The 19,750-nt window shown below is 40.7% G+C and overlaps 1 protein-coding gene across 11 annotated transcripts in view; it reads right to left on the reverse strand.

The window, feature by feature from the left end:
• Window positions 1-19,750, reverse strand: part of LY96 (lymphocyte antigen 96) — a 53,839-nt gene that overhangs the window by 23,106 nt on the left and 10,983 nt on the right. For 7 of the 11 annotated variants that reach the window (XM_074898833.1, XM_074898831.1, XM_074898824.1 and 4 more), the window contains one exon: window positions 18,862-19,305. The exons of 1 other annotated variant lie outside the window; for it this stretch is intronic. In XM_074898833.1, coding sequence (XP_074754934.1) covers window positions 19,153-19,305 — 153 coding nt within the window. In that variant the 3' untranslated portion in view covers window positions 18,862-19,152. Of the gene's footprint in view, window positions 1-18,861; window positions 19,414-19,750 lie in introns of those variants that run through there. 3 more of the 11 variants (XM_074898823.1, XM_074898828.1, XM_074898825.1) reach the window with 2 other exon arrangements.

A 19,750-nucleotide genomic window follows, 5' to 3' on the forward strand; every position in this document is an offset into this window, starting at 1 on the left:
AGAACTCCCAAAAGGTATCAGCAGCATCCCAGCACAGAAGAAATGTAATTTGTCAGACAAAAACATTGTGAAATATTTTACAGCTGAAACTATATTGACTTGAGAGAAACTGGAGCCAGTTAACACCTCTTATTAGAATTTTACTCAACGATATCACTTGGGCAAGATGTGCTTAGCCCAGAAAACACACACTTAACATTTTCTGAACCACTATGAATTTTATCATCTATCTTCTCACCCTAACATGCTCCCTGCCTCTTGAGAAAATGCAAATCACAACTGAAGACTTGAGCCTCTCTCTGACTACCAGAGTTCAAGACATCTACCAGCTACATTATGTACCAAAATGCAACACACACAGACTACTTGCAGTCATACACTCAGTAGTCAATGCTTCTCTTGGACTATTTATAATTCCATTGCTCGGGAAGAGAAAACAACATAGAGATTAATACAGGGCCAGATTCTGCCATAGGAGTTAAGGAGTTAAGGAGAAGTTAAGGCCCTACTTGATTCGGACTGAATAACAAATAATGCATAGAATGTTGCCTGTTACTTGTAAAAAGCTCATGAGCCCAAGAAGCAGCTAAATTCATAGCAAATCTCCAGTGTTGTGAAATATTCATTCAGCTTAGTCCCTGTGTGTGACAGTCATGAAAAGAGTTTTACTGGCAGTTAAATGTTCTCCTCAAACAGTTATTTGCTGAAAAATCAACACTGTGTACTCAGTTAAGATGCAGTTGATACGTGTTTGGGGACTCCTCTCTAACTCAATCCTATGCAGACTGGTCAGCTAACTGGCCTTGGTGAGTGCTATACAGATGAGCTACTAAAGCTTTAATATTTACATCATCACTACCCGCACTTGATTAATTCTTGCATTTTGCGACATTTTTATGTAAATGACCAATCAAAAATATCAGAATTTTGCAGCCTGTTTTGACAGAGGATGATGTCTGCTCTTTTGTTGTTGCAGTCTGCTTCTTTGCCAAGACACTACAAAATCCTTTTTCTTGAACACAACAGAAATCAAATGAGACAGTGTCCAAGACCACTTCACACTCAGTCCCAAATCCTTTGTCTCCTTATAGAGACCATCACATCTGCCCGTTAACCAGACCAGAAGTCTGCTTCTGCCCAGGGTCCAACCAAGAAGGACCATACATACATCCACTATGTAGCACGTGCACAGTGCATCCGTCACATATGGGACGAACAGGACCCGCTGTCCTGGGACTGCCCAACCAGCCAAACACATCTGTCGTGCTATAGACATGAGATGGGAAGCGGCACTCAACATCTTGTCTAGGACTTCTGTGCATAAAACAGCCCAGGTAGAGTCACTCCTGTGGAAGCTCTGGGCAGACCAAAGGAATTGAATCTGCTCTTCCTGAGCCCTGGGAAAGTGCCCCAACATTAGCCTATATTTCCCGAGGATAATAAATTATACTTCTGCACTTCACACTTGCTTGCTGATGACCATTATGTAAACTATTTGTGACACCAGCAACAAGACAAAAAACAAAACCTAAAAGAACTGTCACTTAAAGCTGTGAAACCACAGCCATAGCTCTGAACCCCTCAGGTCACCTCAGCACACTGGGAAGGATGTACAGACACGCCTTGCAGCAATGCAAACCACATGTCAGAGCAGACCTTCCCCACACTTTTGTTACTCCTCAGGAGGACCACAGAGTGGTCCCTATTTTTTTTTTTTTTTTTTTTTTCAAGCAGATGAGAACTGTTGTATCCAGATATTTCTCTTCTCTTGCCAGACTGCTAATTGAAACTTGAAGACTTTCATATACTTCCCATGGATCTGCACGGGGATCCATGCAATAGAAAAGCAATGGCGTTGAGAGACGAAACCTGGCAAGTGTCCCTGAGCCATTCCAGGATTTCTGACCTCAGCGGCTTTCTCTGTCAGAGATAACCATCCCATGGCAGAGTCAGCAAAAGAGATGTGCCCAGCCTCAGCTTCTGCGGTCAGTGCCAATGCAGCACTGCAGGGTGCAAAGGGCTGTCAGGCCTTGGAATGGACAGACCTTAAAGACCTCAGAGATCTCTCCACAGCAGATTTTGTTGCTATTCTTTTGCCACGTCTCTGCAGAACTGGGTTACCTTAATTGACTACTCATTTGCTATTAAAAATGCCATTTTCTCACTGGACTACAAATTGCTTCTTATATATGCTGTTTACTCGGGAAAAAAGAAACTGAACATAGTGACCAAACTTTCAGTATACACTTTTTGTTCTTGCTACCAGGCTCTCTGACAAATAATTACTGAACTTCTGAAGGAACATGCAATAAAATGTAAGAGGGAAATGCGGGTGAAGTCCACGTTCATTTACACTCAACAGTGACGTTATTATGAACAATATGCGAGTGTCAGACATCAAAGGGTTGGGCTCAACGTGCCTTTGAATCAAACCTCTAGTTTTGTGTAACAGAGGTTACAATTTTGCAAGTTCCCTGAGTTTTCCCCCACGCCCAGTCTAAACTGTGGCTGGTGTAATCCTGACACAAATACAGGAGTAACAGTGAACATGACTGCTTGTACAGCCCGATACATCAAGGTGAACCCCTCTTAATCTCAGAGATGGGCAATTGGCCTCACACACAGAAGCCAAGAGGCTTAAACAGCAAGCCGCAGTATTTCGGTAATTGCCAGTTTTCTCAGCCGCATCAGGTGAAAGGAAGCATTTGTCGCTTGCTTTGAGAAATCCTCAGCAATCAAAGCCGCTGACTGACAGTAGTTGAGAGGCTGGTGGAGTCAGTTCTAGCAAACACCACCTACTAATGAGCAAACACTTGCTGTCAGAGAGCTGAGAAGCAGCTTTTCCAGAACACTTTGAGCCGGTCTGCTTTCTTGCCCAACACCAAAGGATTGTACAGTTTCTTTTCAGAAGGGAAAGAAAGTTTTCCACTGAAATCCACTGAGCGGCTTTGGAATTACCTTATTTGGCTCAGTAACTAGCTAGTTGCATAGCCTTTTTCTTTGAAAACCTTGCCCCTTCCATCTTCCTTTTTGTTCATATAAAGCGAAGTCAGGCGAAGCAGCCAGGACCTGTGTTGTGATTCGTAATTGTAGGACTGAGAGTCTATTTTCATTGACTGGACAACAGACAGAAATGGTGACTCTGCAGCTGACTCCCAGGACAGTATGTAAGATATGCATGGCATGCTGTAAGCTTTGTAGTCTCCTCTGGTAAAGGAAAATTCCCTAGATAAGAACAACTGTAGGGAAGAGAAGGAGGAACCGACTAAAAAATCTTACTGCAGCAGAGGTCTCAGAGAAAGCCAAGATCTTATCTTTTTTTTTTGGGTAAGAATAATTCTCTTAAGCTAAAACAAGAGAAAGAGGAAACGTTTAAGCATCTGAACTTGAATAATTCTGCCTAAAGCATCTCACAAACACAGATGCAAACAACCCTACTTCACCCCAGTCTTTCTAGATCAAGGCATGTCTCGAGGCAGATCTTCTAACACCTACAGAAATAGTGACAGACAAAGAAAAGGGACAATCTTTAACTCTTATCTGAAAGACTTAGATGATTCAGCAAAGATTTTTCTCATTCTGAGAGACCAGACAGAGCTCTCTCTCTTTTTGAAAGATAAACAGTATTGTTACTTAAGAAATGTCTAAATCCCCAATGATTTACAGGTATTTTACACTACACAGGGTGTATCCATCTCATGTCTAAACTGAATAAACTTTAGTAATCAGAGTGACACATCAATTCAAAGAAGGAATTTGCCAGTTTTCACTTTCTCTGACAGTTTTTTACCTCTGCTGCACGTCAAAACGTCACTGTCTGGATCTCTAAAACATACAGGGCAGCATACCCAGGAAGTTAAACTTTATTTCAGGAGTTCATCAAGTTAAAAAACAAAACAAAACAAAACACAAAAACAAGTGTAGACTCAGTGCCCTTTGTGCAGACTAGAGTAACACGAGTTAATCACAATTAACTCACAATTCTCTAGCTCACAAACTCTCTAGCTTGCAAATATACAGGCAAAGCAGCTACCGGGTGATGGTGAGCACGCTCGCCCTTCCTCCTCCTTTGCAGTGCAGGGATGCCTGTGCCAGCAGTGGTTCAGCTGCTGACAGAGCCACCCCAGAGGCTGTCTGGGTAAACTGGCGCGTTTCTACCTTCCAGCTTGGGAGGCTGGTTTATACATTTCCATAGGTTAGTGGATTCTGAAGAAACCGACAGACGGTTCCTCTGTGGGAGGTGGGAGCTGCAGGGGACAGCAGGCTGCAGGTGACAATGGCTGCAGAGTGCCCTTATCTCTCCTTCCCACTGTGTCTTGTCCATGCATTGCTCTCGCTGTGCCCCAATGGCTGCTCCAGCACATGTCAGGCCATGGCACAAGCTGTGTGTTGGGCTAAAACAGAAGCTGAGTGAACAGTCACACTTGCCCCTTGGTATAGACCAAACACCGCAGCAAGTGGAGGTACTATTACACCTCTTGCCTCGCTGAGGACGAGAGCAGGGTGAAGATTTGGGCACTCTTTTAAACCCAAATCAGGTAACAACTGGTGATGCATGCTTTCAACACGGTGAGATAAGTGATAAACATAGATATAAAAGCATATTAATAGCAAAACTAATAAAATACAGCACAATAATACAATGATCATAGGATGTAACATAAGATGCAATATGCCATTTGCAGATGGCACATATCTCATAAAAAAGTCATACCAATGATGTCCAGCAGTTTGTTCTATTTCTGTTGCAATTCTGACAATCCAGCCAGTATCATGTTTGATAGCAATGGTCACCTGTTTTTGACAAATAATAGCCTTTTTATATTTGGTAATTAAAGTTCCCAGTTCCTCAATTTGAGAACATACTGTGTCATCATATTGATCCTAAGGGACCAACTGAGTGCAAGTTATAAGCCAATATTCAACCAGCACTGATGTGAGGTTAGCTTTATGGTCACTGTAAAGTTTTCCACAGGTCTCTAGTGACATTACATTGCACCAGCACTCTCGGACAGAAATTGTATGTTTTATTCCAGTTGTTCCATAACGAAGTTCAGAGCATACATTGTGTACTCTCTAGATGGACGCTTTCTGTAGTATGCAGGTTCAACAACGACTTTTGCCTATTCATCTAGGAGGTCAGCTGTTCCTAGGGAGGGAGAAAGAAGGCTTAGGTCTTTGATCATATCCAAGCCTCAGCAATGATTAATTTCACTCCCACAGTGTCAACAGATTTCCATATTCCTTTCCCTCAGAAATGCTGCAAACTAACGGTGTCTTCCAAGTGATGAGTGTTGAACTCTTACCTGATCTCCTAGATACTACAACCAGGTGTTCGAAACATCCTGCTGGTGCTGATTTATCACAGGGGATTCTTCAAAGCCTCTGTATAGTGGACTACTGGTAGGAGTCTGTTTGGATTTCAGCGCTCACACATCCTGCCATAAGTTTCTTTTCCAGTCAGCATCACATTTTGCCAATTTGAATTCCTGTTTAAGCAACCCATTCCATCTTTCTACTATACCATTACTCAAAGGTTGATAAAGTGGAAAGTGTGCTTAACACCATGCTTGAGATATCATTCTTCGATTTTTAAAATGTCACAGATTATCTGACTATCACTTGTGTATATGCTGCCATGACTGCTGGACTGGGTTTGCATGGCAAGGTTTTGGTAGCAGGGGTGCTACAGGGGTGGCTTCTTGTGAGTAGCTACTTAGAATCTTCTCCTATGTCCAACAGAGCCAATGCCAGCCAGCTCCAGGACAGACCCATCACTGACCAAGGCCGAGCCCATCAGTGATTGTGATAGCATCTCTGTGATAACGTATTTAAGAAAGGGGAAAAAAACTTCGGCACAAAAGAGCAGCCAGAGAGAAGAGTGAGAATATGTGATGGAAGCAACTGTGCAGACACCAAGGTCAGTGAAGAAGGAGGGGCAGGAGGTGCTCCAGGCGCGGAGCAGAGGTTCCCCTGCAGCCCGTGGTGCAGGCCATGGTGAGGCAGCTGTGCCCCTGCAGCCCAGGGAGGTGAACGGTGGAGCAGATCTCCACCTGCACCCCGGGGAGGACCCTACAGCAGAGCAGGTGGATGCCTGAAGGAGGCTGTGTCCCCGTGGGAAGCCCGCACTGGAGCAGGCTCCTGGCAGGACCTGTGGCTCCATGGAGAGAGGAGCCCACACTGGAGCAGGTTTTCTGGCAGGACTTGTGACCCCGTGGAGAACCCACGCTGGAGCAGTCTGCTCCTGAAGGACTGCACCCCATGGAAGGGACCTGCGCTGGAACAGTCTGTGAAGAACTGCAGCCTGTGGGAAGGACTCATGATGGAGGAAGTTTGTGGAGGCCTGTGTCCTGTGGGAGGGACCCCACGCTGGAACACAGGAAGAGTGTGGGGAGTCCTGTGCCTGAGGAGGAAAGAGTGGCAGAGACAACGTGTGATGAACTGACTGCAACTCCTATTCCCTGTCTCCCTGCGCTTCTCAGGTGGAAGGAGGTAGAGAAAATCAGGAGTGAAGTTAAGCCTGGGAAGAAGGGAGGGGTGTGGGAATGATGTTTTTAAGATTTGGTCTTATTTCTCATTTCCCTACTCTGATTTGATTGATAATAAATTAAACTAATTTCCTTAAGTCAAGTCTATTTTGCCCTCAGTAACTGCTGAATGATCTCCCTGTCCTTATCTCAACCATGAGGGAGCAGCAAAGCTACTCTACAAGGTAACAGCTGGGTGGGGAAATCTGGACTTGAGTCCACCCCAAGGCTGTAGATTTCACTACATTCTACTTTTCTCCCTAAGCTTTCATCAGTCATTAAATAGTCCATTCAAGTCAAAACACTCTCATGTGTGCGTAAACCTAGGCAAATGTTTTTATCTGTAAGTGATAGCAAAATATTACTGTGTGGAAAATCTACAGGTTAGACCTAAATTCACATTCCATGAAGTAGCCAGAAAAAGGCAAAACACTTTAGTAAAGGTATGAAATCAACAGTCTCACCACTGCTGGCTATTAAATCGATATGGCAATGTTCTGTAAATGAAGTGCTAAACTCTTAAGTCTAATAAACCACTTTCTCCATTATATTTGCTAGCATCAACACCTTCATCATTAAACACTTAACTTTTTGTCACTAATGCTGCTGTGCAGTATTTTCTGAGCCCAGTGAAAAGACTAATTTACATTTTGTAGAATAAGGATTTCCTATTTGCTGAACCGTCTCCAAATTTGAAGACACATGCAACCCAAAGGACTGTAATTCTTTCTTTCTTGGCATACAAGTGACAATAAATATTGCGTTCAGTTTTAACGCTGACCTCTGGAGATATAAAATCTCAGTTAAAAGAAAGTGGAAGACTACAAGGTACTGAAGTGTTTAAATTTAAATGAATATCCAGTCCTGCTGTGTTACCCATTAGTCTGTTGTTAGGAGGAGATTCAACCACATGTGTTTTTATCCAGCTAGTCAGGGGCAGAGTTTATTTTCTGTGCCTGGCCTGGTGTGGTCAGAGTCCTCTCCCAGGCACAGCTTTCTGGACTGCCAAACATGCTCAGTCACTCCCCAGTTCAGCCAGCTGGGAAATGAAATGGGGATCTCCACGCTCTGCAGCTCTCTTCGCATGGCCATCATATGCAGCCAGGTTTCCAGTGAAACCCATTTCAGGACAACACGACTGGAGACCTAGTAGAAGAATTCTGCATTTGTGGACACTTCAGCTCTAGCAGGAGCAATGCCGCTCTGTTCTCCTGTCACGTCCTACCGCAGGCAGCCAAATTCCGTCAGTAACACAGGGTGCCTTTATCAGCAAATCTGAAGGACCACTCTCAGTCACAACTGACACCAGTGGCAGCAGAAAGCCCATGACTGAAGACATCGCCTTTGGAAAATCACTGTTTGGGTTTATGAATCTTGTTCCAGATTTGAACAAACATTTAGCTATTCTTGGCACTTCAGTGACAAATACTGGGATGTTTCCTTCTCATTGCATGGGATATACACTCTACAGTTCTAATAGAAATACCCTTGAGGCCCCATACCTGCTCACCAGCAATTACATAGCCTATTAGCAAGTGTATTTCAAAGCTAGGAAAAGTCCTATTGCTGTAGGACTGCTATTGGAATACTTTCTACAGAAGCATAAGTTTAGATTAATTTTTAATACTTATAAAAAACCTGTTCAAAGCCTTGTGTCAAATGGCCTCGCCATAACTGTTGCAAAGTCTTTCTGGCTCTAAATAAAGTTAGTGGGTTGGTATCAATTTCACCACGTGGAACTCATCCAATAGTTGTAAAACAATAGAAGAAATAGAAGAATAGCTTTCTTCAGTTTTGAACAGATCGTGACCAATAAAACCTGAGGCAGAAGCCAACTCTGAGAACCTCTAAAGAGCCAGTTCAGATGAACTGGCTTCATATTATCACTGGACTTTTTAGCACTTTGAATGTTGCAATACTCTAAGCTGTGGCTGCTTAACAAGTCTTAACACAAGGTACAGCTTGCAAGGAGAAATAACTTGTGCCAAATTTCCCCAGGTCAGAGGTGTTAGGGATTTTTTTGTGTGTCTGCTTTTTATGGAATTCAGAAAAGATTCAGATGACCTTTTATCATTGTGGGTGAGATCCATACATGTACAGAAGGGAAATTGAAAGATCTGTTGAGGGTCTCAAGCATAAAAATGGCTTCCACCCTAATAATACTCAACATATTCACGCTGTAAGGGTAGTTGCAGCCCTGACCCAAATGGGGAGAGTGAAGGAAACACGTGCAGCAAGGTGACTGTATTAGGCTGTGTAGCTGAAGTAGCTACTGCTAGAAAGAAGTTCCAACCCCTTTGCTATGTCTGCTGCTAAAGCTTTTATATATACATATATATATACTCATACACACATTATTTCTTTAATCAGCTATTGTCTTTATTTCTGTTTTTCATTATGAATAAACATTTCTAGCATCTGTTGATGAAAAGAACTATCATTCTTGGCCATATGTATCATATGCAAAAGCTGTATGCAGAATAAATTTAGTTTAGCAGTTTTAAATAAAAATTAAAGACATTTAAATAGAATAGCCAGAGCATGTCTTGAAAAGAAAAATTGAAAGAATGCATGAGGGCATGTGGCTCGTATGGGGGTGGCAACTGAAGATAGCAGCAGAAGCAAGAAAAAATGTTTAAAATTAATGCTAGGCCTGTAAAAAAGAATGGCAAAGATGCATCTAAAAATAATATTCATGGACATGCCATTGCAGGATATATTCACAGTAGTGTTCCAGGCAACAACAACAACAACAACAGCAACAACAAAAAACCACAAGCCGAAAAATTAAAGAAAATGTGCTTCCTGTTAAATTAAATTATTAATTAAAAATTAAAGAAGACATGTCTTCTGATTTCACCAGAACAGTAGCTTTATGCCAAATGCTGACATAGAAGTCACTTTGCTCTATAAAATACCTTTATTGAAGCAGCCACCCTACAACTTAATGAATTTGTTCACTTTTGCAAGACAGGCTTTGGATCGTTTTCTATTATCTCTTTCTTTCTCGCAGCATAAGCACACTAGGCTGGTACATAATGTTAATCACGGTTTTTAATTTGAATCACTATTAGTTTCTTTAATATTCAAAGCAGCCCTGCTAGAGAGAGAAACAATAGCTCCAAGGCAACAGAAGCTGTTCCCTTCCCTTCCACTGAATAATAATATTTCCCAGCCTTACTTTCAGGCTGATGCTCAATTATGGGTAGAGGTGTTCACAGCTGTTGCTAGATCCACATGACTCTCCATTTCCATACCGACAACGGATGAGACAGACTCCTCTTCCTCCTTCAGTGCAAATAGGGAATGGGGAGAAGGAGAGAGGTGTTATGGAGACCAAACCAGACCAAACCCAGTGGCTGCAGGAACAGCTCAGGGGCACCTCCAACATGTCAGTGGGGCTTGCAGCATAGAACTTCTCTGACCTCAGTGGCAAGACACACCACTGCAGCCGAGTTAGTCAACTCCCCAGAGGGCTCAGCATCAAGCTGTGGAGGTGCTTGAGCAATCACTGTCAGTTTTTGCCACAGTTAGTTAGCATACAAACCAAGTACCTTTCTGTGGACAAGGGATTCTTGGCCGCACTCTGCTGCATGTTCTCTCAGTGGCTTAGGATCACTGCTACAGCTCTTTTTTACAACTCTACTTGTGCGATGTCAGTCACTCTCTGAGTTAATTAGTCTGCTTTCAATTAGTAGGTCAATTAACACCTCATTTTAAGGAAAAAAAAAAAAAAGTTCTCCTAATTTCACTACTGTATGACTAAATCTGAATTTTGCCTGCAGCCCAACAGCTCCCAAAACACTTGACCTTCAAAGGGTGAGGCACTTGTCTTTAGGAGAGATTCTTTCAGGTGTAAAGCTGAAAGGTGTCAGATTTTCCTATGGAAAAGCTGAAGGAGCATTTAGATCTCTTGAATTTCATTTGATGAAATGAAATTATATCCCAGAAGACAAAAATGATTTAATCTATAACTAGCAATCACTAATATTCCTTATTATTTAAGGGATCCATTTCCACTTAGTTGAAACGTACTCCTCCGTTTAGCTTTGGTATTTTAACTCAATCAATTTTCAGGAAAGACATTCTCAGTACAACTAAACTTTGATGATGACAGTGACCGTGATGTGTCCTGCCACTCAAATGTGTGCTTATTTTTGTGTTTCTTCACTTAAACTGTGATAAGCTTACAGGGTGTTTAGAAACTGAATACAGATTTCTGTTAATCAAAGCAAAGAATTCTTCAGATTTGGGGAAAATGCCTGTACTGCACTTCTCAAAAGGTGATATGTGTTTGGGTTATTAAAGACTGAACTGTAAGGCTGTAGCAGAAAGGGGCACATTAAAAATTAGTGATAATTCTTCCCAATTTGCGTATATAAATGTATGTGCAACCTTAATATTCTCCTACCACTACTTGGAATCTTTGCACAAAATTTCCCGCAGCAGGGTCTTTTGGTTGTTTGACAGATTCAAACTGACAGTCTACGGGTGAAAGGCTTTCTGCCATGTTACTAGTCTTTCAAGTAGTTCAGGAGCATAGTGACAAGTGCATATTATGTATAGGCACTTATCAAGGGCCAAGCCATAAAAATCCTTCTAAAAAATGGCTTCATTGACTTAAGTAAGTTTGTGTCATTCTTAAGGATGTGTAGAATTTGGTTCCAAGTACAGAGCTTCCTTTCACATTTGATTGCTCATTTTTTTATTCAGCAAGATAATAGCCTGTCAGTCATCAGCAAGAATAAGCTCTCCTAGCACCGTAATTCAGAGAGCAGTTGTTGATTTTATAAAGTGAGGCACTAACTTGCAGACAACCTCCTCCTTTTATTCTGGGCTTGATACCAACTTGGGAAAAGTTATTAAGAATTTAAAGCCTAAACAGCACATATTCCATTTCTTTCTTGAACATTTTAGTATTTATCTCACCCATTTAAAGAGTCAAATATTACTACTTTTTTTTTTTTTTTTCCCCCAGCAGAAATGAATAGAGTAAAACCAATATGAAGCATGCAGGCAACATTATGCAGTTTGCTTTCATGTGCATCAAGATATCCTAAAGGGAATAACGGTCTCCTGACAACTCAAAAAATGTACCCTGTAGGATATGATAGATTTCATTATTTAGCATATATGCCTTTATAATGTAGTGGTTCCTGGCTTGTGTGAAAAACCCTGCTGTTCTGCAGTAATTAAAATGTGCCTCCAGTAACAGGGCAAAAACCCCACCCAATGGGGAGGCCTTCACTCCAAGTGTGCAAATTGCTTCAGTGTTTTAAGGGAAGAAGGAAATAGTCAAAACTTCATGTAGTGGATTTAAGATCAAGAACTTAGAAAATGTGGTAGCCTAGCGAGATGAGAGTCATCTTGGGGTTTTAACCCTTTGATATTTATTTCTTCTTGGTAGAAAAACTTACCATGCGTAGAAAGTTGAGGTGACCATGGAACTGCTAGATTCCCTATGTGTTACTGTGCACGTGATGACACAATTACCATGGTGAGTTTAGGGAAATCAGATTAATTTATAAGACCAGACTACTTCAGACCCATACTATGGTGAAGACTCACAACCCTCCAGAGAAGAAGGTGCTTGGTGTTGGCTGGCAGTAGCCATTCTGGTCCACTGCGGAGTGACACTGCTCTTCCTCAGGTTCACAAGTCTACAGTGGCTCCTGTGAATGACCCTTGGGAAACTGGAAAACCATTCAGTCCCAGAAAGAGACAACAGACTGAAAGGTTTCCACCTGACTACTGTGAACATCAGGGCAATGCGCCTCAAATATATTGCTTTTTTCTTAGTTTCTCAATCTTCGGATAGAACACAATTGTGTTCTAAAAATAGAGAACACAGTCACAGAAAGGATCAATGATTTGGTTTAGAGATTGGACTAATGTTCTTCTTGTGTTAGGACCTTTCTGATAACACAGCCACATACTTTATTTCGGTGGTGCTCAAGGTGATGTCCTTTGGAAACATGTGAGATTGTTGCAAAAAATGCTGAATTTTATGTCAAATCCATGTAACATCAATTTATACATCCAAATAATGCATATGGTGAAGACCCATCAGAGTTAGGCATCTGGCTCTATTTTCAGCTTGGTATTCCAGCAAAGCTCTTGTGCTTAGATTCTGGTATATACTTTACTGTGTCATAATACATGTTTTTCAGGCTCTTAATGCTTTGAAATATGAATTACAGTGGAAGTTGCATTGGAAAATAAGAATTTACTTAGTTTGTCTGCCATTCTCAGCAGAAAACTATCTTGCACTGCACCGAACCAGTCCCCTCATTGTGTAGGATTTATGGGTTGGCTTTGGAGATGTCAAAAGATCTCACTGCAGAATAAAGGGATTCCGGGTCACCCTCTTGGGGCTAGATGACTAGTAGGTGTTTTGGATCTGGCTGTGATTCACATTTCAAAGAACCCTTAAAATATTTTACTAATTTCATAAATATTTATACAGTACGCAGCAGGGAAGCAACATTCCTGATTACAAGCCACTTACAGAAGGCACCACTGCAATCCAAGTATTTAAAAAACCCAGATTGTTATAATTATAATTGCTGAATACCTTGAGCTTATGGTGAATTTTAGCTCTTCTCACAGAATCATAGTGTCTTAGTCATCCTTGTTGTATTGACAGAAGGTTTGGAGAAAGTCTCCTCTTTCAAATAAACCTAATATTAGTGCCTGACTCACTGATATTGCAATGTTTTTTTCTATAAATATTTCAAACCTCTTGCATTTGATTGTATATTTTATGTAACTGTTTACGTCACCTATACTTTCTTCCTTCTTTTTTTCCACATTTTCAAAATTGAAATTATATTTATCATTTTATTCCATATTTTCTCCCTAGAACACTGTGATTTTGGTGTGAAAAAGTGGACTATCGCAAGGATTGGCTGTACCTATAGGTGGAGCAGTAGTAAAACAGGGAGCAGCACTCCCATCACCAGCAGTGACAGAGACTGTGGACTTTGCAGAGCACTGCCCCTCCAGTGAGGACAGAAGAAAGCATTCCCTCCTGTGCTGCTCCCTTGTCCCACTCGCAGACATCCAGGCTCGGCATCTTGAACCAAGTAACTTTTGCATAAAACATTTTCAGTAGAAACAATACCAGTCTGGAAAGAAATATTGTTTCTTTATTTTATCACAGACTCCTCATCTACACTTAAATATAATTATTTGCATTATGACTATGCTAAGATTGTGATATATGAAAATATATGTTGCCAAATACATCCAGCTCTCAGCTTTGGTAAGATTTGGAGACACTCAACACCTCTAGTAGGGCTTATCAGAAGTTGCCCAGTCAGGTTCAGGATGTCACTAAATTATGCTTTTAGTAAGCCCTGAAGTGATCAGGCAGTTGGGCTAGATGACCATTGTAGGGTCCCTTCCAACTATTCTATTCTATTCTATTCTATTCTATTCTATTCTATTCTATTCTATTCTATTCGATTCGATTCGATTCGATTCGATTCGATTCGATTCATTTTGGTTACCCAAGCCGTATACTCCTAAAGGTGCATAAGGAGGAGTCACATTGGTCAGTTTATTTGTTCTATTTGTTATAGCATTTGCTTTCTATAAAACCAAAAGTACTAAAAGAAAAATATAATTTACAAAGTTAAAATATATGGTTTGATCAGCTTCCTCCAACATCTTGCTTCCTGTTGTTCCCTTTGCATATCAATTCCAGAAGAAGGCATATAAAGTCATTTAGAAATGGGCTGTGCACTTGTACCCTACAGGACAACTCAGATTGTCAAGTAGAAACTAATATGTGTACTGTTACCATAAAAGCAACTGACTGTCGCAACTTGACTCCTGGCTTATCAGCAGAATCACAATGATTTTGTGACATAACGGTCTTTCCATGAATAATGCCAATTTGTCAAAACCAAAAAGCAGAAAAATATTTCTTATTTGCTGAAGCGTCTCAAATTTAAGTGAGTTGAAGACTGTGATTTTTAAGTTACTTGGTCAAAACAAATACACAACATTCTGAAATTATTTATTTCATTCAACGACTTTTTTTTTCCTTATTACTCATCTGAGAATATTTTACTCTTTTGGATTGTCCTAGATAAAAATTAATTTAGAATTTTTTAGGAACCTCTTTCCTCCATAATTAGAATATTAAAATTGCTAGAACTTTTACACATTAGAGAAATTGTATATCTAGTAGTCAGAGTCACTGAAAGGTAGTCTCAGGAACCAGAAAGACATATTGCCACTGACAGTCTGTTTTTCCGACAGTCATATGCGAAACTTTCATTAATGATGTTCATTGTTCTGTGTATTGATGCTATTAAAGCATCATTAATGCTTTAAAGATATAAGGAAAATTCCACCACATGCAACGTCCACTGACACAGGGCAGATTGCTTCAGTGCAATATATGATTACGAAAGATAACTAACAGTCTGTTCAGCTGATATTCAGATGTAAAATAAAAAAATAATTTAGGGTCAAAGTGAACAATAGATCACTCTTGTATGCATTATTTCTTGTTTGATTATTTCCTCTTTTATGCATCACATAAGTGAAGGGCAGATTTTTCAGTTCTACTGTTTTCAGAGGACTAATGTTAAAATTTTGCTTGTCTGTATTTCTCTTTACTTACTGTAGGGTTGTGGGATTGTGTTTTTTTTTAATTTACATTACTGAAATTGTTAAACTACGCTACTATATTAAAAATACAACAAATATGGGTAACACAGTAAAAGTCTAAATCAAATCTGACTGAACAGAATGTATATAAGGACTAGTCCAACTTCATCATCAGTATTGAAGTACTACTTCAGGTGAGATGCCAGACTTCTTGGGGAATAAAACCAGAGTGGATGTGCCCCGTTAGCAGAAGTTACAATTTAAGACAAAATTATCATCTATTCTGTGGTACGTGAAGGTTTTGTGCAGGGCAGGAAAATGAGCAGACAGTGACCTTAATACTCAGAATGAGTGATCATTCCCTCCTGTGAGCAAAGAGCCAGGTTTGCTATTAAAAGTTTTTCTTTCTTAGTTATGTCAGTAAGAAATTATGTTAGTAAGAAATTGAAATTTAGAAACACAACACCTGCAGGTAAGGCAGCTTTTCAGGCTAAAGCCTGGGGGGAAAAAATGGCTTTTTTTTTCAGACAGAAGCTTTGGGAAGCTGTTATAAATTATGTGGCCAAATCCATATATGTATATATAAGTATATGTATTAAATATATAATTATATATATATATATATATATATATAAAAGGTCTCTCTTTGCCAGTAGTAAAATGTATCTTGAAGAAAAGAGGTTATGGACATACCCATCTAGAGCAGCCATGCAGCAAGGCCCCTGTGCCTGAGATCCATCAGACAAGTACGTGTGCACAGTGACTATTTTCTGGCATTTCCAAAGTCCAGCCATTTCTAACGCTGGCAAGGAGAGTTTCCGAATTTCCTTTTTCCTGTCCTCTCTCTCCTGAACTCTGCAGGCATGATCTGCCCTCCCTTCCCTCTCTCCCCATCTCTTCCCGTTAGAAATGTCACTATCCCCATCTGCTGCCCCTGAACTCCCTGTGCTGGCAGGAACACACAGGCAGAACGAAGCAGCTGAAGTCATTCAGCATAATATGCTACACTGACACTTCAAAAGCAATTACTAGCATTTTCTGCTGAGAAAAAAACTGTGCAAAAGGGATTAATGCTGCTGTGTTTCTCTTTTGACGCCTGTTACAGAGATCAGGATGCATCTCCAGCATCATCAAGCCCAAGTCCTTCTTGCTGCAGGCACCATGTAGTTTATTTGTTCAGTATGAGTATGTGTGCTTTTTGCCAGCTAAGCTAACTGGTGACTGAGGGATTGCTTATGCCTGTCAGTACATCTCTGGAAACAAGATATGCTATCATAATACCTGAATTATGTGGAATTTTCTTTGTGTCACTATCTCAAATGATGTTACAATTTCAGCCAGCAAATGTATATGTTATTGTGATCAGCAGGGTTTCTCTCATTTGAAATTATGCACGCTTTACTGTTTTTATCAAATGAAACTGTAACAACACAGCTCAAAAAGAGTGCGCTCTTATTGGAAAACACATTTTACAGGAACTGCTTCTTCTGATAATTACATATTTGGCGACAGAGGGTGAGGGGGTGAAGAAAAGCTATTTTCCCATCTGCAGCAAATCCTGACAGCCACTTAAAAACAACAGTAATGAGGGAGAGCTAAAGAGATATTTGTGAAGGCTTTAGCTATTAGTTTCAGATAAGTATGCCACGCGCAAGGCTTGCCTTGATTTATTTCAGTTTGCAGGGGAGGGGGCTTTGCACTGCTCACTGGAATTCTTGGCAAGATACAGGTATCTCAGGATGTATAGGGCTCACTGAACATTTTAAGCAAGACATACTTAGTGAATGGTTTACTTCACAGCATTCACACCATTCACTCTGGACAGAGCCGGGAAATGAAGAGGTAAAAAATGGATTTAAGTTTACTGACCCAATAAATTAAAGGGAAATATTCAGACCACTCTTTACCAAGTCAAAATACTCATCCTAAGTAGACTCCTCTTTGCTGTAGAGCCATGAGTATGGGCTCAGGAAAGTTTGAAAAGGAAAAACGTTAAACGATGACTGTTGTCAACTCTGGACAACAGCAGAAGAAAGGAAAGCCTGTTACAAGCTCTATCCAGGGAACAAGACACACAGAGCAAACCTCTGCCTTCAGCTGTGCCCTTCACCCTACGGTATCACGGCAATTTCAGGGTAAGCTCTTTGCGTGATCTTACGCCTTACAAAAATCTGTCTCCTCTCCTTGTCCATGGGGGAACATGGCACGACAGCCACCAGCACTGCAATAAGTGGAAAACTTCTGTCATGTGCAGGAGAGAGCTTGAGGCCTTTGAAAGGTCTTTGCTTTATAAAGTTGTGGCTCCTGCATTCTGCCTCGCAATCCTATCTGCTGGCATGTGTAATCATAACCCTTCAGCTGAAGATCTACACTATAAAAGTCTGCAATGCAAGTTACTAAATACATATGTTTATCTGTAAATGTCCCTGTTTAGATACAGAAATTCTATTTCTACCTTTACTTACACTGTAAATTTTCTGTAACATCTATAAGGCATTAAAATGTGTGCTTATGAAAAATACAGTATGGGAATGTCCTTGATTTCCAGGAGCTCTTATTCTCTCCTACCTGTGGTACTCGCTACTTAATAAACAAAACATTTCTTCTAACACCCCAAAAAATTCAGGCCAGCAAAAAACTCAGAACACTTTACCACTAAAAACTGTTTTGAGGATTCGCATAGTGGTTGCTGGTCACTGTGAAATGGGTACACAGGGACATCTTACAGTATGACTGTTCCCTAGACCAGTAATACTATATGAAATGAGCAAAAAGCAGGTTTTGGTTATCAGTCTCTCTGGCTGATATTTTGACTGACATTTTAGATGAAGAGGAAACTGACTGTGACTCTAGTAACTTGGTTCAAATTTAATCAGGAGCTGCTGTGATACTCCATCATGGACTGCTACTGGAATGGTCGGTGAGCTGAGCACAAGAACAGATGCTTTGTCTTTGCCGCTTGGATGTAATCATGGCTTCTTGTCTCCAGCCATGATGCAGTTCTACTTCTTATATTTTTATTTACTCTTGATGATTTTGCTTTAGATTGCCAAACGAGCTATACCGAAACCAAGTTTTAAATGGAGTATCTACATACTTGGGTGTGGGGTTTTTGTTGAGTTTTCTGACACCCAATTTGAAAAATATCTTTACATGCAAAGTGCAATTGAAAACTTCACTTCTGCTAATTTTCATGCTTGGTATTTAGCAGCCTGAAAAAGGGTTGGTTTGTTCTGGTTTTTCTTTTTTTTTCAGGCATTTGGAAGCGATCTGCTAGACACACCATGATCTAGCAGTCAGCTCAGTGTGCAACTTCAACACCAGCCCATTCATTAGGGAAATATGTCTGAACCCACTAAGCAACAACTGGCCGGGGGCTAAGGGCAAAAGAGGAGATGGCATCCTTATGTCATAGGGAGGGTACCTACCTGCCTGAGGGCAGGAAGCATACGTACACTGCACCAGTCAGCTGTCTTTCACCATGCAGTGGCACCAAAGCACCATGAAGCCTGAAAGGATGCCATCTCTCTTCCTGAGGACCAGATCTTATACTCCATCCAAAACTTACTGAAGGTCTTAGGTATTGGAAGCACAGCAGAGACAGAAGGTGGATACCGAATGTCAGGCTGCCCAAGAGAAGGCAGAAGCCACAGCAAAATCTTTAGACATGCTTTTGATGACTAAGAATAAAAAACAATTCTCAAATTGATTATACAAACAAGTTTTATTGTTAAAAGAAAAAAAAAATCCACGACAGGGTTCTCAGATTCAGCTGATGGTTTATTTTAAATTGAGTACTGGTAGACTTCTGATTCTTGCACTTCAAAACTTCTTGTATTAGTTTAGCACAGTCTGAAGGACTCCGCTTTTTTATAACTCAAGGCTCAGAACCAAAATGCAGTCCTCGGCCTGACAGCCCGTCAGGGTTATTCTGTGGATTAATCAGGATTCCTGATTCCCAGAGATTTTGTGCACATTGGCTGAGCATCTGATTACAGCAGTGCTATAAATGGGTAAGACCATCCATCATGTAGCTTTCCAGACAGTACATGATGTAGTCTACCTCAAGAAAATTAGTGTGCTTATTATTTCGCAGCTCGGATTCCAGTTGCTTGTAGAAGTGCCTTCCATGTTCTAGAATTATTTGAAACATTTGCTGCATTCAGAAAGTGTCTTGTTTTACTATCATTGTGAAATTCAAGCACATGAGTATATTATTGTCAGAGTCATCAGAGAAACTTTGCAAAATAATGTTATAATTGCCCTAAACCAAGTAAGAAAAAAAAAGAAAAAAGAAAATTAGTGCATGATGCTGCCTGCCCTTGTCTGAGTAGCTGCTTGGAATGGTTCTGGTGATTTCTGTTAGGACTGAAAAAAAGGACGATTCCTATCAGGGACTGTTACTATAGGTATATTCAGATATATGTGTACATAAAAAAAGTAGTGCTCAACTTTCTTCTCATGACCAGGGTACGAAGGATTAGCAGTAGGCTGTGATCCAGCTTGCACTTCTCAGGGTTCTCTCTCAAATCACTGTGCTCCTGAGGGCACCTGCTCCCCCTTCCAGAGATTTTCTCTTGAGCAATGTTTCTGATTCCACA

Source organism: Athene noctua, chromosome 2, assembly GCF_965140245.1.
Source record: "Athene noctua chromosome 2, bAthNoc1.hap1.1, whole genome shotgun sequence".
Taxonomy (NCBI): domain Eukaryota; kingdom Metazoa; phylum Chordata; class Aves; order Strigiformes; family Strigidae; genus Athene; species Athene noctua.